The sequence below is a fragment of the Triturus cristatus genome, chromosome 2_1 (assembly GCF_964204655.1).
Source record: "Triturus cristatus chromosome 2_1, aTriCri1.1, whole genome shotgun sequence".
Taxonomy (NCBI): domain Eukaryota; kingdom Metazoa; phylum Chordata; class Amphibia; order Caudata; family Salamandridae; genus Triturus; species Triturus cristatus.
The window spans coordinates 598,864,050-598,891,184 of record NC_140581.1 but is presented as its reverse complement, the minus strand read 5'-3'; the positions used below and the strand labels follow the sequence as shown (position 1 = coordinate 598,891,184).

Sequence of the window (27,135 nt, the reverse complement as noted above, 5' to 3'; positions counted from 1 at the left end):
GATGAGAGTGCAAGCCGTGGAAGGAGAAGGGGGAGCCTCCCACGGCCCCCTGTAACTCCTGGGTATGATGATTCATATGGCAGAATGCTGTAATTGCATTGTAGCCCACTCACAGCAGGCTATAAGGTTATATAAAGAGAGGAAGGACAATTCTAACACTGAATTATTCTTTATAAAGATCAGATCTCAAAGATCTTCCAGTCAGAGAGATTCTTAATTTGCAAAATTCGTTGGCCAGCGTAAGTCTTCAGTATTGCTCGTAGACGCGTCTGGGGGGATTTACTCCCACTGACACCTATGCGATCAATATGTGGAAATGAGTAAGTGTTCCAATCCAAGGCTCACGCTCATTGGTGGGAACACGTTACTATCCCTATTGCATGCTAATGACAGTCTGTTGCAGGTGTAGACTTCATATGTGAGCACTGCAGAATATTCTGATGCACACAACACTTGCATGATGAAGACAATGCAAAATCTGACACAGCCCCATAATTGTAGCACCATAAACACAGTAGTTTATTTGGTAGCAGGTCCCATGAATTCTCAGCAAATTGGACAGGATGCTATAAATAGGGCAGAAATAGTTCTGAAAGCAAATAGGACAGGATACAGTTTATGGAGCTGAGGTTATTTCCACAGCACATTTCACAAAATTCAGTGTATCGGGCAGAAGAGATTATCAAAGCAGATAGGACAGGATGCTGCTTAAGAGGTGCAGATTATTCCCTGAGCAGATAGGACAGGATGCTGTCTAAGGGGGGCTGAATTGTCTCAAAGCAAATGGGACAGGATGCAGTCTAATGGGCAAGGATAATTTTTAAATTAAATTATCCAGTATGCAGTCTATGGTCACTGTAGCTGCTACCGCAGTCAAAACCTTCTCAATGGCTGCCTTCTGTCCCGGGCTGGAGGCCTCCTTTTTCCAAAAACGGATGCATAGGGACTTCTTCCACTAGTACTTGTCTTGTCTGACGGTATCATGCAGCAGGCCATGGGCCCTGGAGGTCTGATGCCTACTGTCCCAATTTCCTTGCTCTCAATGCAGCAAGTAGTCCAACATTCTCTGCAACATATCTTCTTTTATGATACAAAACCTAATTTATGTTATTTTTTTACTGTGACTGCAGTAACAAAAGGCGAAAACGGGAAGGACATATGACTGTCTTAAAGGCACCCTCTTTGATAGTCAATAGTTCTGGGGCCATACAGGAAAACCCTTAAAGATAATACACATAAAATAAATATCTCACAATAAAATTGTCTTCTTTGATCGAACTGGCCGAATAAAGCACAGTTTTGTCTATTATGTTTTCCCTTGGTATTTTCTTGTTTTTTCTTTGTATTTCTGTATCTCAAACAAAAAATTAAAATAATGAAAACAGATATTGATTTTAGTATTAAAATCATCCAAATATACACACACATGGAATATGATACATTGCATAATTCAGGGCTTCACTTCACTGCAGACACAAAGGTCCCCATTCAGAGCTGTATTGAGAAGTGTAATTCCAGGTGCGATAAAGTCCACACCCTTGCAATTTTCCCTAATCAAATTTAGGCAGGTCAAATCTAACTTAATTTAACAGATTCAAAAGACCTGGTAAGCACCAAGAACTGTTGGTTTTTGGGATGGAGAGCACCATAATTTTCTTATCATTTCCCATTGTTAGGAGAAAACTTGAAATAGGTGCTATTTATTGCAACCGATAAATTCAGATTACTGACATTTGATAATACTTCCAAATTTAACGCGGTGTGCACAATGAGGTTGGCAGCATTTTAGAGGAGTAATTGTTGGAACTAAATAAAGAAATCATGACACTGCTGGTCATTATGTAATTTACAGGACATGCTGTCCACTTTTATTTATTGTGTCTCCACACCTATGACGCTTGATCGAAAAAGAATTATGTCAGAAAAATGCTGCCCTCCGTGAAGCTCTAGGGCCTGTGTATTTTTAATATGCAGAACTCACTCTACTTGAGTGAATCATGCTATCTGTGCTTTTCCCCCCGCAGAAACAATTGGCATTAGTGATTTGTCATTGCCCAGGGATTTCCAATTGCATGGACATTTCCGTTGCCGCACCGTAATTGCTGGCAGGGGCTCCCCCTTTGCTCAATAAAGGAAGATGTAATTTATTTTCTGCAATTATCTACATCTCTCTGTTTCTGACACATGCAAGATCAATGCTTGATTTTTTTATTCTTTATTTTTAGCAAGATACAAGGACGACACCAGCCCTACCCAAACTGGATCTTCACGTCATTCCTGTGTGGAACAAAGGAATTACTGGCAAAGGCGTGAGAATCACAGTGCTTGACGACGGCTTGGAGTGGAATCACACAGATATCTATGCTAATTATGTACGTTTTGGGGCTGCATTTCAAACATTGCATACTCCCCACTGCATGTGTACATAGCGCCGGCCCCCACGTGCACAAAACAGGCCCCAACCCCTCCGGCCCACCTGGGAAACGCCAGGTGCCCGCTACAGCCAGTCCAGCCCTGCACCTGATCTGCTTGATCGGAGATGCCTAAGGGCCCAATTATGATTTTGACGGAGGCCTGTTGTTCTGCCAGAGGGTTGGAGTTCATGACTCCGTCCTCCTGATGAATTCAAAACTGCCAAGCTGGTGGTCATTTGTAAAGGATTGCCAGGAAACATCACCGCAGTGGATTCTGCCATTGCATTTCACTGTTTGGTGCAGGGCTGCGTCAACTTGACACAGCCCTGCACCAAACAGTTTTATTTATTTTTATTTTCAAAAGGAATATCCTGAACAATATTTCCTTTCTGAAAATAAAAAAAATAAATGCCCCCCTTTCTATAGGAGTCATCTCTCATAGGGAGGGAGCATTATTTCAATGTTACTGTCCCTCCCCACCAGGGTTTGCCTGGCGGTGACACACAGTAATACAATGGCTACATGTCCCCCAGCTGCACTGGGTGGGGGACAGATAGCCATTTCTCAGATGGCCCTTTCTCTGTCTCGCCTTTGGAGAGGTTTGGATATGGGGTTGTCCTCCCACATCTAAATCGGGCGGGCAGACTATTATGTTGGAGGTATGTATACTCCGTCACCCTAACAATGGAGTATACATACCACCAACATATAAATATGGGCTTAAGATTTTGGCTTCAACCAGTGTCAGCAAAAAGTGCCAGTAAACCGAACATACTGTAAATTGGGTGGCATGTTGGTATATATGCGAAAATTAAGTGGCCTACGAAAAAAGAAAACCAAAGAATGCCTTATTCATTAAAGTGAAATGTTTTACTCCATGACAACCATTGTTTCTTAAAGAGGTAGGTTTTCGTAGCTTACAAAGATGCCTGGTGTGCGTGTATGACTGTTTGTATGAATTCTTTACATTTACAAATGCGAGACTAGTAGTAAAATGGATTTAAGACTGGGTATGAGTGCAGCTCGCTCAAAGGGACCCTCCTTCGCACTGACAATAACCATCAGAGCAGTAATTGTGTGCTCATTACCCTACAGACTAACATCAAATAAAACTGAGTCAATGAGAAAATCACTCTACCCAAATCCTTTCATATGCTGCTTACGCTGAACCTACACCACAATATCTGGGGGTGGAGAGAGGGCGAGTGGGCAGAGACAGGTATTTTCACTTTTTTTGTGTCCCAGGGAACTTTAGTATTATGGATGGGGCCACAAAGGCTAATTTATTCGATACTACGAATACTACAGATTTATGCCTGCACAATTCCAGGGGGATTTTCCTTATTTGTCTGGGGGTGTGAATCCATGAAAATGAGGCATCACAATTGCACCATAACCTGCACCATGATATTGATGTGAGCTCAGCAGAGAATACGCCCTCAAGGGCCCTATTACTGAAGGGTTGCACTTTTCCTATTTGCACCATGGTGCACCTTAAAGCAGGTGCACCCGGTGCAAACAGGGAAAGTGTGTAGGCTGCATGTAGCCTACATAGAGAAAAGGGAGAGTGCCCATGACTGGTTTGGTTGGCCCAAGAAGGCCGACCAAACAGTCAGGGACCACAACATTGGGCAAGCAACTCCGACACGGCCCGCCCACCCGCCAGTCCCCAACCAGGCATACTGTTCTGCTTTCCCGCAGCACGAGAAGCAGAAACATAAAATGGTATTTTAAAATACCATTTTATATTTCTGCTTTCCGCACTGCGAGAAAGCAGTGGGGTGACGCTCCTCCGCCCTAATGGAGGAGCCGCCCCTGGCCACACCACTATGCAAATGAGTGATAGCCCCCCTCATGATAGTGCTAGTGCTACATGTTTGCCAGCGCTATCTGTATTTCAGAAGGGGTCGCACAAACATCTGCGGCTCCCTTCTTTAATACCAAAGTGCCTGGGGGGTGCACAACGTGGATGCAAACAGCCGTTGTTCCTCTGAGGCACATCTCTAATACAGCTCCAGGAGGCTCACTGATTGTGCTCCACATATGAGGAGGTGCACAGCCTCCACCACAGGCTTGAATTTACTAAGGACAACACATTTTCTACAAATTACTGTCCTTGTCTCCATCAGGGACACCCACTTGAGGGTAAGTAGCACACAGACAGTGCACCACTTTACCTAATATAGCCTCTTTTCTATTTTACCTATATCTTTTTCTATCTTTTATTTGACATTAATTTATTGCAAAGCAGGATAGTTTGATATAAGAACAAGTGTTTAATTCAGCATACAAAATTCTCAAGTTCAGACTTCGAGCAATATTTTATTGGCAGTCTTCTTCAACTTTTAGAACACTGAGGGACAGGTTGGGTTGAGGTGTGGGTGTGCAGCGTTTGCGTAAATGTTTTAAATAGTCAGAAACATTTCACTTTGGGATTATATTTGAAAGGAGATTAAAACGTTTGACAGCCACTAACAGGTATTTGTTAAGTAATGCAGAATCTCTTTTATGTAGGATCCAGATAGCAGCTATGACTTCAATGATAATGACCATGATCCATTTCCCAGATATGATGCTACGAATGAGAACAAGTGAGTTTCTATTCTGATTATTGATCAAGCTTTCATTGTTAACTCATGTAACATGCAATGTTTAAGTTATATTTCACTCATACACCTGATTTGGGGTTAAATATGGGTGCGTAGGTCTTAATTACCATATGTGGAAATAGTCCCAAAAATGAACCTGCAAATACAACCTACTAGTCCTTATCAGTCTGCCTGGAAATGTTTTAGCAAGTGCCCTTTTGATTTGTTGTATGAAGTGGAGCATGAATGTTAATATACTTCCTCAAATGTATCTGAACATCTATGAAAGACACCTATATAATGCACAACACAGTTGTGTTAATGCTAATGACAAGGAAAGCCAGTAGGTAGGAGTAACACCACTGTATTGTGAACGTGTAGTGGACAATCCTACTGTTGAAAGAGGTCTCATGCTTGGAATGGATATTTAGTGGTATTTAGGCAAAGAACTTTGCAAGCTGTTATGAGTGTCTGGTGACCCCTAAATAAATGGAACTCTGTGTAAAAGTAAATAAATGGAACTCTGTGTAAAAGTAAATTATTTTTAAAAACTTGTTAAATCACTGATTCTGTACATATAAGTGTACTTATCAAATGCTATGGCCTGACGACTGCATTGAGAAATAATTGGATAACAGGAATGTATCTTTTTACCTCTAAATCTGAAAATACATTATATAAATTCTATCTTGAACCGTACCAGAACTGGTAGGGTCCATTTAAGGCCACTGAATGTAGATCACATGTTGGTGATCTATTTCTGGAATCTGTAGGGAAGAGTCTCAGCAAGAACTTTTCACAGTATAGTGTACACTTGGCATTGTTCTGCGCTGGGTCATTCTTGGCCTGATCCTACTGGATTCACTGTCAGTCCGAAGGACAATGACCTGGCGCCACACATCGGATGCTGCAAATCCAATGACAGAAACTATCATTTGGGCAGATCCAAATCAGTCAGAATGATAGCTATTATCTCCATCCATGCCCTTCAATGCAGCACGTTAATATATCTGTCACCAAACAATTGCAGCTACACATCATGTCCGGTAAATATTCAGAGCCATTCAGACATGAGGTAGCAGTGCTTAATTTGAGCCCGTGGTGTCCGGTGCTCGGCACTCAGCTGTCAACGACGGTGCTTGTGACTGTCTGCCACACGGTAGTGCTGTCTGGCTAATTTAGAGATTATCACAACAATAGTTGGTTATTAATTTATTATACATTAAAAATGACTATTACCCCCCCGCCCAAGCCAAAGCTTGGCTTTGGGGGCCTGGAATAGTCCGAATTGTCTCACTTATAGGAGTGCGATGGTTAGTAGCTGTGTTGTTACTATCATTGCTAGCATGGCAGGGGCAATATGTGGTACAAGCTGCAGTGTCCCCCTGACGAGGCCCTGGCACTTCCTATTTTTACTAATAAAGCTATGCAAGGTAGTAGAAAGTTTCAAAGTGTCAACATTAGAAGCCGTTTAATACCCTCATACTGAAATTGGCTTAGATGGGTTGAACCCATACAATTCATGTATTCTAACTCTGCAGTAAAGGGGGTGAACATAATTTAGCAAGATATATGCACTAATAGCAGGCTTTGTGGCAGAGTCCCTACCTGCTGCTCTATTTGCTTCAAGCTTCCAAAATAAAACTGAATCCATTGCGTGAATTATGTAAAACATATGCACCAAGTATTTCTGGAGTACAAGAAATCTCTTATTTTGGTTATGTTTTCAAAATGCCTTCTTCATCTTCCTTCTGCTGCTTTTAATAGAACAACTAGATTTGGTATGTATTTTTCTTAGGGAGGGACATATAGCTTAGCATGTCATCCTTGCTTTTACAATGTATCCATCTGGAGAACTCACTTGGCAGAAGTTGTTTTGTTTCACTTGGCAGAAAAAATGTCTTTCTTAGATGTTCTCATACGTTCTATAATTGGCCTGTCATGCCAGACACAAAGCTGTCCAGTGGAATACAGCTGAGTCAAACTCAATCAAAGGCCTCTGATCTCCTGGGAGCCTAATAGGAAGCTAAGTCCACAAGTGCATTCCAGATTCTTGACATCAACATTCATTTTAGATGGGGAGCTTGCGTTTGACATAAAGTCAATGACACAATTACTAGAAACATTGATGTGGATTGAGAAACATTAAAGAAAATGGTCCCTCTCCATCCATCACAGTAGAGAGCAATGCTTAAACTCTCAGAAATGTTTCCTTGCTAAAATTAAAAAACATTAAAACATTGGAAACCATCTGGAACCTAACTGTTCAGAGATCTCAGATTTTCATGTTGTGTTTTATAAATGATTTCTAGCACCCTTTCATCCAGCATTGGTACCTTGAAAGTCATATCTGAAATTGCCTGCTTCTTTTTACTTAGAAATAAACAAGAGCAACACCAGCACTCTATAGACTTCAGCCCCTGTTTATGATGAGGTAATCCTCGGAGAATATCTTACACATTAATCAATGTCTTATGGCCCTCCAAAAGCTCACCACATGACCTCAGTTCCATAGAAAGATGGCTAAAGGAAAGAATGAAAATACTACCCAGTTCCATTCCATCATTCTCAGTACCAGTTGCAAAGAGGCAAGGAGAGTCCCAGCTATTCTTCCAGCCAGGGTCAAATGGGTAAGGCGGGCATTTGGGCAATGGGCCAGTGCCCAAGATCCAGCAGTAGGCTGCTTTGTTGGCCAGCATGGTAGCTGATAGGGGCTGTGTCTGTGCAGTTCACACGCCACTACCGGCCCAGTGCGGGCATGAGCGGCCCTTCCCGAGGCAGGCGAGCCTCTATTACCTCCCTTTTACCAATGGGGCAGAGGTGTTGCTACCAGTCTCTCGCTGGGCCAGCCCATTAATGGCTGCAGATTGAGCAGGCGCAGGGGGCCAGAGCTGAAGTGGCCTCACTTATATTCAGGTGTGATTCGCCATTGTGAACTAATCCGTGCACAGAGACCTGGAAATATTTGCTTTTTTTTTATCGTAGTGAAGTTAAGAAAGCATCCCTATTTTATGGAAGCATAACACTTAAAACACTGAGGCAGTGTTTTGAAGAAAAGACACAATCCGCAAATGCGGGCCACTTTTTTTAGGGTGCCTGGGCCAATTTTTTTATCCCAATCCAACCCTGCTTCCAGCATTTAAATTTAGGCCTCCAAAAATACAGCACCCATTCTAAGAGCCACTAAAACCCTGATTCAGGCACAGTTTGTACCCGGGTCAGAGAGCAACATGTGCAGAAGTACCACACTTTTCCCAGCACATATTTTGGCAGTTAAAACTTGGTTGAATGTATGCAGTGAAAGCAGTACGCTCGCAAGAGGGGTTAAATGCAGAATCGCCAACAGCAGGTGTTTCTGGGTTGGGCTGGCAGTTCAAAGGACAAGTTTCCTTTAAACTTGATGCTCATTTATCACTGCCAAATTAATATCGTTTTTTAACAAAAATGGCTTATTTGTGATTGTGAGAATTCTAGGCTCTGTAAAGCATAACTTAAGTATATTTTTGTTTTTCACATGTTATCTAACGTGAGGTGAAGGATTTCATTCTCATTTTAATTTAAAACGTGTTATTGTGGATGATGGAGTGGTGACAAGCTGATGGTGTTCATTGATTTTTTGTGTAGATTGTTTTCTTCTCACGGTTCTGAATGAATGGATTTTGTTTGGGTTGCACCAAGGTTCTAGAGGCGAAGGACAACTCGACATGACAGAAATTAGAGATTATATGAATGTATCTCCTTTTGAATGGTTAGCAGAGACTGCAGAGACATAGTTATTTACTTTTATTTTAACATTGATTAGTCCTTCTTGTCATACATCACACAGCTATTGCTTCTTTTGACGTAAGCGATCTCTGATCTGGATCACATCTAGCTTCTACGGATCCAAAGATCTGTGAGAAAGCTGCTGTGATTTAATGTTAATATCTGTCAGTGGCAGACAGAGGATTATTTAACTGGGTTTTGCTGTGTGCGGTTCCTCACAGATCGTTTTACCTTTTCTCTGTTGCCCCCATTCCCTCACTAAATCATTTACTGTCCTTCTCTGTTGTCATTTCTTATCTTTTTTTAATGTCATTCTTTATTCCTGTACTTTCCTTTTTATTTAATGTCTATTTATTTCTGTTTTGTTAGTACTTCTTGGTTGCATCATAGTTTCACCTGTCATTTACAGCACTGAGAGATATCAAATCAGTACTGCCTTTCTTACTCTCTCTTTTACTTGCTTTCCCCTAGTCTGTCTCTTCCTTTCCCTATATCCCGGGGCACCCTTTCTATATCTATCCCTCACTTCACCTTTCACTGTCTTCTTTAATCTTTTTCCAGTTCCATGATTCCCTATTTTCTTCTATAACTGCGTATCCCCTTTCTCTACATCCGCCTCCTTGCATTACTGTGTTTCAGCATTTAATTTATTTTTTACATCTTAGTAGTTTTTATTTATAATAATTAAAAAATATAACAGAAAAAAACCTCAGTGAGCCAAAAATGTAACAAAACATACGATCATTTATTTGTTCATTTACCATATGTGATCAATCAGAGGTAAATAATTGTGTTCAAGAGTTTTAATAGTTGGGGGAATCATATTTGGAATTAGCCTTCTTTGTCTTCTGAGCAACAAAGAATATTGTGAAAGCTCAAACAGAGGTTTTAAAGGCATCCAAATTATTAATAATGTTTGGGTTGGAAGGTTTACTAAACTAAAAATATTCTTTGACAAATACATTTAACTCAGTAATGAAATTATTATCAAATACCCAAAGATCTTATAGCTGGAACATGGTCAGAAAGGAAAATAAAGACCATTTAAGCAGAATGTAAACAGCTAAATAAAGATAAGATTCAGGGACTTATTTCGATGTAGGTGGGAGACATCGTCTTGTACTCGGGACCAACTGACCTCCAGTCAGAGGTTCTGACCACCTGATTACGATGCGACCAAACACTGTTCGGTCGCATACTCACTTTTCTCTATGGGAGCTTTGTGATGGCAGTAATCCAGCCGTAATACAGGCTCCTATAGAGAAATGGGGGGGGGGGGGGGTGTAAAACCCTGCACCTGGTGGCAGGCACTCCACGGTCCTGCCACATTGTGCACAGATTTACAGGCGGGTACCTTAGGTACCCGCGCGACCACCAACCATAGACCACGGAGGCAAAGGGGCCCCCAAAGTCACTTTCTGACAGCCTTTCCGTGTCGGAAAGGAAGGCACGGAAAGGCTGTGAGAAACCGATATCTTAACGCCGTCCATAGGGGATGACTGGGCGGTTCTGACCAGCTGGAAGACTCCGAGAGCTGGTCGGATCTGAGTCTAAATGACTGGTTGGTTTATGTTCAGACCGCCGACATCGTAATCAGGCGGTCGGACCCCAAACCGACCGTGTCTGTAAGAAAGCCTCCAACTGCGGTTGGAAGGCTTCCTACTAGCGGTCAGAGGCTTTCTGACCAACATCGTAATCGGCCCCTTAGTGTCCAGGATGTAATTGTGAACGTGGAAATCACATTAAAATGTTATAAATAGCTCCACTTTAAACTTACTAAGCAAACCTCCAATTTCCACCATACTTTGTGTCAATTAATCTTTGCCAGCGTATTAGAATAAACATTGTCTTCAGCATTTGGTGTTCATTCAATAATAAGATGTTTCATTAAGTTTTAAAAGTTTATTTTCTCTTTAGGAGATCAGCCTGTGTTTTTGTCTTTTTATTCAGATTAGTCAAATACATCCATTTACAGAAATCTCAAGAAAAGTTTGGTTAAAACAAGCACTCAAAATAACAGTGTGCCCCATATAGGAATTAGTCCCTATCTTAATCTTAAGGACCTAATCTTTCCTAGCATAAACCCATCATGAGTTCCTTTTGGAAAAGAGGAAGTAACATTTTGAGCAAAAAACGAATAACTATGAACAGGCTGAACTCACCATAAATAGTAGTTCTGGAAACTCAGCTAAGCTCCCTAACAGCTGCAGTAACACAGAATTACTAAATTACTCCAATTCTGCGGCGTAATTAAAAATTCCGCCCACCCTAGTAAAGCAACCACATTCTTATAATCAATTGAAAGAAAAAAAGAAAGCATTCCCAACCAAATGTCGTTTTGATTTTACTGTTTCAGACTCATTACAATAAATGTATCCTCGTATTGAGCCTAGACACATGCAAACATACCTTTTGTCTTTTAATGGGATTTCCAAACCCTCAGATGTTTCAGGATCAAAATCAGATATTTTTTATATGAATGAGTAATATTGCTGAAACAGCAGTGCCAATCTGCAATGAGAGTAAAGAGTTCAGGGATTATGGGACAGAACCCTGACCTGAAAGAAAGTTACATAAGAAGAAACAAACATGCAGCAGAGCATATAAAAAATAGTATGATTCACATGTAACAAATCTGTGTATTCCAAAAAAAATAGAATCATGCCACGAGGCCTTGATGAAAGAGAATTTTCTTTGCCCCAACAGTGCGCTTTTTGGAGGTTAATGGGCTGAGAATTAGTATTACCCAACAGTTCAGGAATTATTTTTTCAAGAACATTAGGAGATCTTCTCCCTTGTCTTCTTCTAATATTACATACAAGCAAAGATTGCTGAAACCATTTCTATTCCTCAAATCGTTGACCTGCTTTTTAGGCTTATTTCAATCACCTGTTCTTCTAACACTTCAATTTTAACAATGGAATCTTCAACCATGCTTATACTTTACTCAATTTTGTATTTTCTTAGCAACCCATCTGTCTGCAATCTGTTGCAGTTTCACATTGGTAGCAATCTTAAAAGTTTGCAAAGATTTCACCCTATCTACAATTGTTCCAGAAGTTGGAATTTTCAATTAAGTAATGGTGAGGGAGTATAATTTTCAGTGTGAGATTTGGCACAATAATTCCTATCTCATGACATTGTTGGATTAATTTATATTCTGGTAACCTATAAAAACAGTTTTGATATGCACATGCATCAAATTATTCCAGATGCAAATATATGTTACCAAAATTGAGCAGAATGTATTTTCAAAGCAATAAAATACCAGGCAATGATATGATAAATTATGTGAGGCACCAAAAAAAAGCTAAAAATCACAATGAAATCAAAATATCCTCAAAAGACTGCTCTGTGGGTAAACACATTATGCTGGATTAAGGCCTTGGTATAGTCCATGGGTACTCGCAAACATTTGCCCAGGGGCCACAAAGTATGGTCTGTGGTGTTACCGAGGGCCGCATTGATATCAGCAGGGTGGCGGTAGTGGATCAGGGATTGTGTAAGGAGGTCTAACAAAATGTTAAATAAAGGGAAAGCATTTATTTGCAGGTTAATAAATGGTTGCATGTTTGTTTAACATTTCTTTTTGAATATCAGTGCTCTGCAACTAGACAGCAGCTCATGCTGTTGTTCATCAGGGGGGCTGCACGTAAAGGTCAAGAGGGCCATAAACAGCCCCCGGGCCGTGCTTTGAGTATCACTGGTATGGTTCATAGAGGAACAGTAAAAGTGCCAGGAGAACTCAATTTTATGATTGTAGTAATAAATCGAAATGGGTTGCAACATATTCGAAGTACTAAAGCAAAAGCCAAAGATTACAAATATCTGAAGGCCAAGTTTCATAAGCCAAAAATCAATGCATTCAAAAGTATTTTTAGTAAAGTTCAATCTCTAAAATAATTCACAGAGGTTTTTCCTTTTGTTCTTGTGATAAAAGCATGCAGTGCACGTTAACAATATGGCAGCTGCCATGGTCGCAACTCACTTAGCTGACACCAGAAACACTAAGTGACCAACCAGCCTCAAAAGAGGATCACTATCGAGGCAAGTGTGCCCTACAGATATGTAAGCATCTGTTTAACAAAAAAATACATCAACAAAGTGGAGCAGCATCATATTGAAGTGCCGTGTCATCAAAGAGCCTAGACCCCACTGGCCTTCTTGTCCTGAGCCATGCTAATGCTCGCAGCATTTAATTTCTTGTGCTTCTTTGTATTCTTCACAATGCCTTCCAGCTGTAGCTAGCTCCATCACATCTTTGTCTTCCGATTCATTTGTATTAGGTCTCGCTGAGTCAGCGCGCATGCGCTGATCGGAGAGACATTTTGTATGTGAGTTTTCAAACTGCTTCTGGCTGGCCTAGCGCTTGCGTGCACGTGAGCGTGCACGCGGGCAGCCACCATGCGCTAGGTCAGCCAGCAGCACTCCGGAACGCCTTTAGTGCGTCATCGCGATCACTTTCGCTTTCACAGCGATCGCGATGACTTTCGTGGCAAATGCTTGTTTTTATGGTCTTGTGGGTCGGGGTTTACTGTGGATTACTCTGAAAGTAACACAAATATTGCCTGGAGCAAGCACAAATGCATGCAATCCCCCATACTTTAAACAACAACTCCGTAGCATGTCTCTGCAAGTTCAAAATCACCCCAATTTACAAATGTGAGGGCACTTTTTTTAAGAAATATCGGATTTGCTAGTAGAGTGCACTTTTATTTTGGTGTTCGGACTTTTGGTGTTCTGCCCCGGTCTGACGCCGGGGCGCTCATTGCGCTGCTGCGTCGTTCTTGCTCATTCACTCTGTCAGTGTTGCCTTTTTGTTCCGGAGCTGCCGCCGACAATGCTTTTTATCGACATTCACACCTGAAATAAATTAGCTCAACTTGCTGGTAACTAGCTGCACATTAATTGCACTCCAGATTCTGTACATGTGACATCGTAATTGCCAACCACTTTTCACCATTGAGTCAGCTTGTTTCTGAGAGATCCCAAATATGTTTAAAAATGTTCACAATCAAATAGCAAATTGCTTATAAAAATCTCATTAGTGATAAAATACAGAAGCACTTTTTTTCTTATGATTTTATTCTTCCTCTTTATCCAGTAAGGTGCCTGTAAAGAGATTCCCGTAGGGGTGTAGCCTATTTATCACACCCAATAACAACCATGTATTCCGATGTTCCCTCTCAAAATGAGCACAAAATGCGTTTTTTTGTTGTTTTTTGTTGTTGTAGCATTTTAGTGCTTGTTGCACCAAAATCTACGCAGTGCGGTATTTACCGGGCATTCTCTCTCCATTAAATATCAGCAAGTTTGAAGTGGCGAAATTTATCCAGGGGTTTGAGGAGAGCAGACTTTTCACCCCATCCCTCATTGTGAATGGCATGTTTTTTTTGTTCTGTTTTTTTTTTGTCATTGAGCAAACGAGTTTGCACGAGACCAGAAGCACGACTTTAGCAATAATTATGGCCATCAGCCGCCATTTTACCTAGGTGAATGTCGGCGGGTTATAATCTATCAAAATTATAGAGAGAAAATGCCCAGTGCAGACAGGCGCATGCGGATTTTGGTGCAGGAAGGACCAAACCACACTTTGTTCCCCTTTTCGGTAGAAAAAAAAAAATCACATATGCAGTTATTTATTAGCGCTAATAAATACGGATCATCTGGTATCGTTTTCATCTTTAAAAACCCCTCACCACCACTGAGCCACAGGGCCTCAGTAATTAGTTACTGGGTGCCATAACAAACACTTCGCACCACTTGTAACGGCACTCCCTGCTGTTGGGGAGGGATTGTAAAGTGCAGGGCACACGAAATCGATGTTTGAAATGTTCATAGTAGCACTAAGATCACAGTGACAAATGTATACACCTTTTAATACATGAATGTATGTGAGTGTACAATGCAATCCGTGCCTCGTATCTCTAGCACTTACAGATGACTTCTCACAGAGCAGATTGTGGTGCAAGTGTAGTGTTCCATGTACACTGGCATTCTTCAACACTACGCTGTTACAGGCCATAACTACCTCAGGCCTTCTCAGTTCACACGACAGTACTTTGACAGCAGCTTTTTTAGTGCATTTTACTCATTTTTTGAATGTGACGTGCACAAAGAAATCAGAAGTAGTCATTTTTGACATAAAAGTAACAAAGATGAATGTAGTTCTGGTTTCCCTATTTTGGGGGCATGCACCTCTTACCAGTACATTGGTCTGTGGTGATGACCTGTAGAGAGGAGGGTTATCACATCCTGGTATGGTGGGGAGATGGTATGATTTGTTCCTAGAATACCCTAGTGTATAAATTATGTATTGTATGTTCGTGCCTCTACCTGGTTGTCGGAGGTCAAGAATCTTATTCATGTACTTAACCCCCGCCACATGCAAAACCTCACACATCACCTACCAGGTACTGTACTCTGGCATTAATTCTCAAACCATGGTGGCCACCGAGAGAGAGTGAGAGAGTGAACAAGTGAGGAATACATTCCAGTTACTCATCCCTCAATCTGGCCCATATGGTTTTCTCATAAACTCTGAAGCATCTTACTGATCTTTCTCATTTTTGCCTAGGAGAACCGCCACCAGCTGTCATAGTCAGGGCTGGCATTAGTGCTGTTGGCACTCGGTGCGACAACCATTTTTGGCGCCCTGCATCCTATGACCGCCTCCTCAGATTCTGTCACTACAACCAGGAAAAACTGCCCCTCATCTCTCCAATCATAAGTTATTGCTAAACACAGCGCCCCTCTGACGTCAGCGCCCTCCTACACAGGGCAGCTCCCAGTGCGGCAGCAACAGTCGCACTGCCCTAAGGCCGGCCCTGTTCATAGTAATACAGGACTGCTACCACCTTCTCCAGGAGTAAAGAACAGTAAGCAATGAAACAAAATGGTATCATGTGAGCTGGTTCTTCATTCCAAGCTGCAGTAGTGTCCACAAAACAATTGAACTAGCCTAGTGTCCATAGCTGTGAAACATGGCTTTTGGATTAAAATGGACGCCACATCTCAAACAGTGCGCAGCAATGGAATGGTGCTCCAAGTTAATCGCTAGTGTTGGTAGCCTTAACAAGTGATGACCCACAGAGCATCTGCCCACTTACTGACCTCCCAGTAACTTCTTCTTTTCACTTGCATTTTGCTGCCAAGTAGAACAAGCATTGGCATAGCCAATAGGTCTCGCTTTTGGGACCTTATAAGTATTTAGTTATGCAACTGTTGCATGGCTAAATACTTATAAGGTCCCAAAGGCGAGACCTATTGGCTATGCCAATGCTTGTTTGTCCTTCCCCTGTGATTTCTCATTGTCCTCTCTTTCTTTCTCGGTGTTCCCTGTGTGCCTTTACTATCTTGTCTCGTAGACCGTGCCTTTTATAGGAAAGCAAATATGATATTATTAAAAATCCACTATGTATGCAAACGTTGGCCTTTTATTTTATTGGTTTGCACAGTGGATAATCAGTTTTTTTCAGGGTGATTAATGCTATTTTGTTCGGTTTCCATGGGTACCCACATGTTCATTAACTGTTCTGTAGCTGAGCAAGTTCCAGCTTAAATCGATATATGTTCATGGGGAGATTAACCAAGTCCTTTCCAACATTGTTTTGCTCTGTGAGTGAAAGAAGCATACTATGCAACATTCTGCGTATAGCTTAAATGTTTCAACCAGTTAATGCACCTGGAGCCAACGTTTAAATGTGCCCCCATTCATTCATTAATACAGTTATCCTTGAGTGTCCCTAAATGTAAAAGCAATACCTTAAATGCTGAAAAGATTTTTGTGAACGTTTGACTTTTAGTTCCTAAAATATTACAAATGAAGGAGAGTCTCTTCAACAATGTATTTTCATTGCAAAACAAAAGCCTAAAGCAAGGCCAATAGAGATAGATCTAAGCCAAGTACAACATTGGCATTGAAATATTAGTGTTGAACAACTGAGGGGTAAAATTATGAAGGGGTAGCACTTGCTAAATTACGTACAACAAACATGAATCAGCATCTAGCCATGGAGCCAACCAAACTGCCTGGAAAGTTGGAGTAAATTATCCTCAGTAGGTGGAAGACACAATATCCAGCCATTTGTAAGGAATGGAAAACTTCACATGGTAGAGCCTGGCCCAAAATGAATAACAAACCACTCAATGTTCTGAAAGACATGTAAAAAATTGTAGCAGTAAGCGAGGCACATGGACTTAAAAAAATTACCAAATTATGTAAGTATCCATATGTAATGCTGTAACCATTGGTCTCCGAAATTTCAACTTGATGAAAATGAGAACTACAGAGTTACATTGTATTGATACTAGCCAGTAGTGCCAATATGAAATGATGCAGATTTTATTCTGTTAATGCCCAGAATTATCGTGTCCTTTTACAAGCAGCCCAGTTTATTCTCAGGATGTTTATTTATTTATTTAGTGTTTTAATGTAGCGTTGCAAGACATTTGAGGTAGTCTCAGTGAATTATTTATCAAATAAAGTCAGCATTGAATTGCAATTATATCACATGATCTGAGATGTTGAAGCCTTCAGTGGAGCCTAAGTGTGAAGAGAGGGTTGAGTGTTTGGTTTTAGGTATCTAACCGGCAGGCCCAGCTCTTAGAAAGCTAGTTGCAAATCTGAAAGAAAATATGATGTTTAACCCCTTCGATGCTGCGCAGATTCCGCCGCTGTGCTGACGGAATCTTGCGCGGGCGTGGTCATGACGGAATGGTTCCGTCATGAGCACAGCTCAACCGTGGGTCATGACGGAACCATTCCGTCATGAGCACCGAAGGGGTTAAGAACTTCATTACTATCAGAAAGTTATTTTCCAGTCAGGTGCAATGGGAGTGAGTTCCAGTGGGATGATCCATGTGTCTGTAGGGACCTACCACCTGTACAAGGGCATTTATTGAAGATTTTGAAGGTCCTATATTCAGATAAAGAATGCAAAACATCAGCTCTTGCATTGGCTAAGTCTTGGAATACATCCGACTCTTAAGCAGAATTAAACTCCTTCTGGATATTTGGATGACAAAGGAGTTTATGATTCATACAGCAACCTTGAAAATCATATCTCTGACATCTTGTGACTGAGCAGTAGATATGGAACCACCATAGCTTCAGCATGCTGTAATATTTGTTCTGCAAATGAAAAATTGCTCATTTATATACTATGGTAGTATGTCCACACTACTTTTTATCAATGTATTGATGGTTTATTTTACATTCTGTGTGAGTGAATTGGTAGCAAGTAACTTTCAACAAACAGTAATACGTGACGCATATGTATCAGTGAACTACATTCCCAATCCGTCATGATTTGCTGTAATTTCTGTTTCCATGTGTATTTCATCTAGACATGGCACCAGGTGTGCAGGTGAAATCGCCATGCAAGCAGATAACAAGAAATGTGGTGTTGGAGTCGCTTACAATGCCAAAGTTGGAGGTGAGAGATTATTGTGTAACATGTTTGTCACTGTGCCATAATGATGAAACTATTTGCACAAAATTTCTTATGGAAGAGATATAGCTCTGCCCTATTATCTGTCAGTATCTCTTCATCTCATCCTGACCCTCATCCTTCATATCTGTTCATCTCTACCTGACCCTCATCCTTCATAATAGTGTATTTCTGGTGGATTTAAATAGTGCATTTACGGTTGTCCCAAAAACGAGTATCTACTTCATGTTGCCTCTTCAGAAACGGAGGAATTAAACTTTTTCTTAAAATATTTAACTGTGAAAGAAATAAACTAGCCTGATATGAATTAACATGCTCACTTGTTACAAAAGTGTTGATTCTTTAAGCAGCTGGCATGTAACAAACGATGTTCAGAAATGGAAATGTTCAAAGAGACACTTAAATTATTTATGAAATTTATTACTGCCAAAAATTGCTCAATGGAGCAGCTCTGTTTGCAAATTATATCCACAACAGAAAGGCTTGACAGAGGACAAGCTGGAACAAAAGCATTAGATGTCATTTGAAACAGTTTGAATCACTGGATTATTATTAGGGCTCCCGGTTTTATGGTATTTATTTTTTTAACATTTCTGTCTGTATTTATACGTATTTATATTTTGGCCATCTTATTGGTATTTATCTGTGTTTATTTTGCGTGTTGAGAATAAATGGAGTCATAAAATTGTATATTTCCACATTTTTTTAACTCCTAGAAGTGCACCCAGACATGGATGCCTGACGCGTTTTAGCAAATTAAGCAGCCACATATAACAAAACACTACACCCATAGGTTTATATTAGTGTTATACTACAAATGCATGTTAAATTATGCCTGTAGTTAAATAAATCTGATCCTGTTTTGTAAGTCCCCATTCTGTCTGTCTGTCTGTCTGCTCAGCTTTTGTCTGGAATTCATGAAAACAACATAGTGAGTCGCTCACAAAAAGCACAATTTTCTGTATTTTTCTGTTCTTACAAATAAATACAAAAAGGAAACACATTGTTTTCAGTCTGTACTTATCTGTAAAAATCAGTAAAAACGGATAACTCTGCGCCTTGATTATTATCTATGACACACTGAAAATCGTGTATAATGAAAATTAAACCAGTTTACATCAGTTTTAGAATGTCACGCAGAACGATTAAAGGATTGCTTTCCATTTTCAATAAAATGTGTTTTGCTGTACACGAAGCCATGGAAATATCAAAATGGGAATGCACCATCAATGCACAGAGCTGTGTTTTTGTGGATAGTAAATTATCCTTTCCTGCAATCAGGGCTTATTACCAATATACTTTACTGAGTGATCATTGATCGAATTGGTAACTCAAGAGATCTGCATGTTTTAAAGTCTTTCTTCTCGTTTTGTTGTGATCCTTTAATCTATCTTATTCTGCTATGCAAAGTTATGCTAGAGCTAGTAAAATTTAAGCCCGATCTTACTTTGAATTTGTCAATCTGTAATTACTTTTAAAAACAGGAATCCGAATGTTGGATGGAATTGTGACCGATGCTATCGAAGCAGGCTCCATTGGTTTCAATCCAGAGCATGTGCATATTTACAGTGCTAGTTGGGGACCAAATGATGATGGCAAAACTGTAGAGGGCCCAGGAAGGCTAGCCCAAAAGGCTTTTGAGTATGGCATCCACAAGGTAATCTCATTCACTTGTTGAGGTAAATGTGATTGAAGCTACATGCCCATTTACAATGTGTGACTAATGTTCTTTAGGCACCCAAATATTCTCCTGAACGGTTGGAAAGAAAAAAAGCTACAGTTAGTAATTTTATTTAATACGTCTGTGTACCATCATTTTTTTGTTAATTGTGTTTTTGGAGAATTACCTTTTGATAAAAACTGAATGAATAGTGAGGTTACTTTTGAGGTTAGAGTGGCTTTATTTTTAGATTGCTAGTCCACATCCAAACAAGAAAAATAAGCATGTTCTTGGAAACTCTAGGCTCAGAGACAGCTAATTCCTTAATGTGATACTTCTTCCCCGACCCAGGAGAGCAAAGACCAGTGGCCCACAGCAAGACCTAACACAAATAAACAGCCATGATGCTAGTTTGTGAACCACTGACAAGTTGACAAAAAAGTGCCTTGATACAATTGTCTTTTAGTGTGTGGAAATGCAGCCGATGATCATTCAGTACAATCAACAGTATCTAGTGTAGCTACTGGTCTTTGTGTACAACTTGAACTAAGATTAATGGGTGAGCGAAACAGCAATTTTTCAATCAAATTCTTCAAAAATGATGTGAAATTATGAAAATATTTGGTAGATTAATTCATTGGTTACTTGCTTGATACGAGGACGGACATATTTCACATTCCTAAGACCTGCAAAGTACCAGCAGAAGACTGGTTTGACCAAAAACTGTCTCACACAAGACATTTTCTGAGCAAACCAGTCTCTTATAGAGGTAAATTCTGCAAAATGTAATCCCTGCAAAATTCAACCATTTTGTGAATTTCATGAGGATAAAAAAAAACCTTTAACCTATGCCTACTAAGAACTTACTCCTTTAGACATCTGTGCCAGTGTCTAAAGGTGACAAAGTTTAAGGTTTTACCACCCTGGTGCTTAGAAGTGTTTTTAGTGTTAAGTGCTAAAACAAAATACTGTGATGGTCATGATCTGTGATATTTCTAAAGAATACCAAGCCACATGGAGCATACGTTCAGTGGATATGTATCAATACTACCATTGATGGGTGTCTTCTCCGTAGATCAGTGTCTTACAGGAATACCATTGTTTTTGTTTATTAGGGTCGGAATGGAAAAGGGTCCATCTTTGTCTGGGCATCTGGCAACGGCGGCCGGCAGGGTGACAACTGTGACTGCGACGGGTACACGGACAGTATCTACACCATCTCAATCAGCAGTGCCTCCCAGCAGGGCCTTTCTCCCTGGTATGCAGAGAAGTGCTCTTCTACGCTGGCCACTGCTTACAGCAGTGGGGATTATACCGACCAGAGAATAGTAGGTTATTATTGAAATGGAATGAATTCCAAATTCTCTCCTCTGAACAGTAGAAAAGTAAACCATCTCCCCCCTGTTTCTTACCAGAACATAGTAATTACCATGTTGGAATAATTGGACAGGATAGATATCTCACTGTTGTAAAATGTTTAGAGAGATGTCATAATGGTCACAAAAAAAGTGGTGTGCCCAATAATACAAAACATTTTTAGGAAGTCTAAGTATCTCAATTTTAGGGGGGAGGGGTTGAATCAGCAGTTCAACGGCTGATGGGAAATCAGTTTTGGCAGGTAGGAAGCTAAAAACTATGAAGGAATTGACAAAAGTACATGTTTGAACAGTTTCGTAAGCTTTAAATTTAGAACTTATAATATGCCTAATTGCCAAATTAAAAACTGGCTTTTTAAAAATAGATAAATGCCCATGGCAGTTTCATGAAGGTACCCCAGTTTACAATACTTGTATGCATGAAAAACTGCTAAATTTATTGTAAAAAACCTACGTTGGAATACAAATCATTCGAAAGTGGATTGATAAATAAGTCAATCTGAACTATTTTACTTATTCGTAACTTCACCTGTGCAAAAATAAATTCAACAAGGATTGAAAAATTCGAACAAAAGAACATAACCACATAAAACACTACTTTATGTATTCTTTTGACGTTTGTTAGAGGTAGTTGAGGAAATCTGTGCACCTGAATCAGTTGGAAAAAGAACTGTGGACCAGGTGTTCAAGGCCATTTTGCAATCGCAAACCCTACTACTTGCAAAATCGAAGGGTTTGTTTTAGAAATGGGATTTCTGGTTAGCTGAAGTATGCACCCAGGCCAGGCAGGAAACACCACTCTAGTAAAATAGATACACACTAAAACATTACGTGCTCACCTTCTGGCAGCTTGGCACAAAGGAGTCAGGCTTATCTAAAGAGGCACTGTGCAAAGTATTTGTGCAACACACACACACATAATAACACAATGAATAGACCACAAAAAGTATTTCTAAAACAGTAGTGTGAAATTCAACTTCACCAGAAAGGAGTATTTACAATTATCATTCCAAACACATGAAACATGAAAAGGCTACTCCTCTCTGATTAAAAATTGCAGTTTAGAAGTGTATTAAGGAATTCCCACTGCTTGCCTATGAGAGAAGTAGACCTCACAGTAGTGAAAAGTGAAATAGGCTGTTTGTCTGTACCAGGACATGTAAAACATAAATGTACATGTCCTACTTTTTATTTACAACGCGCCCTACCCTTAAGGTTACTTGGGGCATACTTTAGGATGACCAATATGTAATAAAAGGGGAGTTTGAGGCTTTGCATGAAGTTTTACATGCCAAGTCAAAGAGGAAGTAAACTGCACACACAGGCACTGCAGTGGAAGTCCTGAGATAGGTTTGAAAGGTTACTTCTGTGGGTGGCACAATCAGTGCTGCAGCTCACTAGTAGCATTTGAAGTACAGGCCCTGGGTATATGGTATACCACTTTACAAGGGACCTACCAGTACATCATATATGTCAATCAGGTATACACCAATGTCATCATCTTTATGGGAGGAGCACATGCACTTTAGCACTGGTTAGCAGTGGTAAAGTTCTCAGAGTCCTAAGGCCAATAAAAAAATCAACAAAAACAGGAGGTAAATGACAAAAAGTCTAAGGGGAAAATCACCCTTAGAATGCAAGGTCTAACAGTTTGCAACAGCAAAATGCCTTTTAGGTATGCAATAAACCCATTTTGCGAGTAGAAAAAGCCTTTCAGAGTCACAAAATGTGTATTTTTGAGCTATACTGAATTGCAATTAGGAACTAGCACAAAATGGAAGTCACCTCCTAGTTGTAATTCTGCATGGCATGAATCATTGGTTTGAGACCACAATTGCAGTCACAAACCATTGAACAATTACTGACAGCAAAAAGGATGTGGTAAGTGTTTCACAAAGGGAAAGGTATCCCTTAGGAACTCTGTCCGATGGGACACCTTCCCTTTTGTGAATGGTATTGGGTTAAGTTGGGGGCCTAAAAGTTTCCCATTTAGGAATGCAAACATAGGGATGATGGTCTGCTGTGTACCATGCCTGTGTGTAGACAATCACAGTGGGGTGTATATAGTGACTTCCCTACCTAATATTCAATAGGCAGGTTGTTCTGTGACAGTCTGTGACTGCGGATTTTGCAATGTGGCTTAATAGTACATAAGTTGCATTGAAATTTCAAGGACAGGCCGCAAAATGTAAATGTGCAATTTGTGACCACCCTTTGTTACCTTTCAATTACTATTTCTGGCCCTATCTCTGACAATTATTAGAATGCTACAATTCTAATACAGACTCAATTAACTAATGCACAATAAATTTTAAACTAATGCGTAAGTGAAACACGAATATCTTCTGGTATCTTTGGTGCTAAAACACTATATTAATGACACCCTTGTAACTGTACACAACCTAGCAAGGAATATCACCAAAGTAGACTTTAGGGCATTGCCAGTATTATTATATCTGGGTGACTTTATTGTGCGGGCCAACATGGTCCTCCTTCTGCAACAAGTTCTATCTACAACACTCTCTTACTACAAGAGGCAAGAAACGCCACTAAGCCAGTATAAATTATAGAGTGGCACAGGACTACAGAAATCAGATGAAAGAAAGAACAATTCATTAATATTAATGCTTGTGATGAATGATGTTCAAAAAAACGAACAAATTCCCATCCTTAGGATTGACCATGATTGTCACTAAAAGCCGGAATATGCACATAGACTTGTTGACCAGGAAGGGACGGACAGTTGTGAAGGCTGATAATATTTCTAGAGCCAACATAGAACACACTCAGGTCCCATCTAGAGAAAATCCTCCAAGATAAAGTGGGGAGTGTAATGTACTAGGACAGAAATGTGAGCCCTTACCTCAAAGGGTCTTTCGGGCCTAGCTCTAACACTTAGCTTACTCCCTTCTCACTTTCCCTCTCTCCTTTTCACTCTCTCTCTCTCTCTGTGACCTCTGGTGCCAATTTTTGTCTTTCGGGTCTCATTGTGCCATTTTCCTCTCTCTGTGACCTTCTGAGACCTCTCTGTGGCACTTCATCTCTCCACTTATGGCCCCTCTTTGACTCTCCCTGACCTGTTTGTGTCACTTTCCTCTCACTCGCACACCGGTTGTGACTTTTGTGCCATTTTTCATCACTCCTTCTGACTTCTCTGTCCCATCTTTCACTCTCTCTGACGTGTTGGTGCTGCTTTTCCGCTCACTCACTCGCTTATTCACTTGTTGTGCTGTTCTTCATTTCTCTCTCTTTGCGACCTTGATGTGCTCTTTCTCTAACCTTTTGTGAGCTTTTGTGTTGTTTTTCATCTCTCTCGTGACCTTTTGTGCCATTTATCTTCCAAATTCCTCTCATTATTTTGTGTTCTTTTGTGTCACATCTTTCTCATTGTTTGTATTCTGTAAGAGCTCCACTCCTCTGCTTTTGTGTTTGTGACCACTCTGTCTCTGTGTGCCCCCTTCCGTGCCCCTTTCCTACCATCTCAGTGGCCCCCTTCCTCCTCCCCCGCTCCTTACCTGATCAACACGCCGCTAAAGCCTGACATAGGCTAGCCTGGCGCTCCACTCGCGGGGGCGGGTGGCTGTCCGCGCGGGATGTGTTCGCTGAAATGCCTATTTACCAATGTGTGTTTTCCCGCCCTCAATAAACGAGAGTTCATGTTTGTCTCTGAGCACCACTATTACTCACGCGGAGTAATCTGATTGAGGCCAGCCCTCTCTCTCATTCCCAACCAGCAGCAGACACAAGACCTGTCAGGACAGTGATTCACACAGGAAACACTGTAGGCCATAATTCAGCAAAATGACCTGCTTTTATCTGTCTCCAGCTGGGCGCAGAAGCCGCTGCCCATGGTGTCTCAGTGCCTTATCTGTGCCTGGCTGGGCGCTAAGTATCACTTCTCTGCCCACATGCCTGTTATTACACCTGTCAGGCCACCTTCATGGGGCCCTGGCTTTAAAGAGCTGGAGCGAGACCCGACCGTGACAATTGGCATGCAGTCTGCACCCCCTGGGGGCGGGAGCAGCCGCTCTCCTGCCTACTGAATTTCAATACCGTCGAGCTCTGGAAAGCCCTTGCCGCCGGTGAGCGCGCGCGCGCAGATCTTTACACTTACAGTGGGTGTTTAATTTGCAAATAGCATGCCTGTCTGATTTGTAAATTGCAGTGTTTCCCTTGCGGAGTAGAAGGGGAGGGCAGAAAGGCTCTTGGTTGATAACACCTCTTCTGCGTAATTGCTAAGTAGGCAGCCATTTGAAAGAGCGAGGCAAAATAGCGCGCCCTGCCATTCACACGGCTTGGTAAGCTCTTTGCTTCGTTCGGATATCGCTCTGCTGCTACTAAATTAAGATGACATGTTCATTGCGCGCGTTGGGTTTTTTCATGAAAAATTCATAGTCTAAGGAGCCAAATGCAGTAAATGAACTCGCTCAGGTAGGCGGAGTTGTAATATAAAGCGGACTGAGACATCTAACGCGTGGTTGGCTGGCAGCAGTCAATGGCTGAGATTTCATTTAGCATATATTGGGCATGCTGCTGTGAGGAAGTCTGTGCAGCAGTGCACTTCTCATAGAAGAGGGCCAGCCGCTGAAAGCTTGAGCCAGGCGCGAGCCATATAGATGCCTGGCTCTGGCTCAGCTCGAGGTCCTCCTGTTGAGCCTTCAAGCTCAAAGCAAGCCGAGCTTTCATGTGGTTCTGCTTGCCACCCAATCTCTACCTTCAGGTGCCAAACATTACAGACAAAGCTGTGACCCTTGATGTAAAATGGCCTGGAGTCCTATGTTGTGGCTAGATTGCACAGTGTGAAATAAGAAATCCCGGCCTCCCTGCTTGACCAAATTGGGAGATATTAGGTAAGTATTTTGGGGCATATTATCAAGACAGGCGATAAAATTATCGCCGCTTTAGCGGCAGAAAACTGCTGCTAAAACGGCGATAATGGGCTTGATAATATGCACAATGGAATTCCAATTGAAGCCCATGTTAGATGTGAAGGACGTCTAACCTGAGCTTCATTTGGAATTCCATAGATCATATTATCAAGCTCATTATCGCCGTTTTAGCGGCAGTGTTCTGCCGCCAAAGCGTCGATAATTTTCTCACCTGTCTTGATAATAGGCCCCTTTATTTTATAGAGCTTTGGGGCATATTATAAAGGACGGCATTAAAAATTATCGCCAGTTTAGCGGCAGAAAATGGCCGCTAAAGCGGCGATAATGGGCTTGATAATATGCCCTTGAGAATTCCAATAGAAGTCCATGTTCTGGTGTGAACATGGGCTTCTATTGAAATTCTCCAGGGCATATTATCAAGCCCATTATCGCCGCTTTAGCGGCCATTTTCTGCCGCTAAACTGGCGATAATTTTAACACAGTCCTTGATAATATGCTCCTTTGTTTTTCTTCATTATCACATAAGAGCACCTTTGCGGAACAAACACCTTTTTTGTTTAATAGACATTAATGTTGCTCTAGCTGTATGAATAATTGACAATTAGGGGGCACATGACAACTGACTTGCCTCTTCGTTATTTAATGGCATTTTCAAGAGGGTGGGGCAGGAATGATTTTAGGTTTAATGTTTAAAAAATATCACCAATACTTAATACCCTTCAGTGCAGTGATTTCATCAGATGTAGTGAGGTGAAACGATTCCCCATGTTAATGAAATACATTGTTTTTTAATTTTGAAGGATTTATCGTATTTTAATATTTGCTGCATGATTGACATGTCAAATATTTTCAGAGCTCGGCTTATATACAGGCTCTTGGAGCCAAGCTAGATCCTTGGCTCGGCTCTGTCTCGGCTCCTCCTGTTATTTTTTTGGCTCGCCCATCTCCACCTCCATATATGCCTCTGCTAACTTGTCCTGTTTTTCTTTGT

At 41.0% G+C, this 27,135-nt stretch overlaps 1 protein-coding gene across 1 annotated transcript in view; it reads left to right on the top strand.

Moving 5' to 3' along the window:
- Positions 1-27,135, top strand: part of PCSK1 (proprotein convertase subtilisin/kexin type 1) — a 276,980-nt gene that overhangs the window by 119,157 nt on the left and 130,688 nt on the right. Inside the window, exons 4-8 of the mRNA XM_085632506.1 lie at positions 2,226-2,372; positions 4,929-5,005; positions 18,116-18,204; positions 19,704-19,876; positions 20,995-21,207. Coding sequence (XP_085488632.1) covers positions 2,226-2,372; positions 4,929-5,005; positions 18,116-18,204; positions 19,704-19,876; positions 20,995-21,207 — 699 coding nt within the window. The remainder of the gene's footprint in view (positions 1-2,225; positions 2,373-4,928; positions 5,006-18,115; positions 18,205-19,703; positions 19,877-20,994; positions 21,208-27,135) is intronic.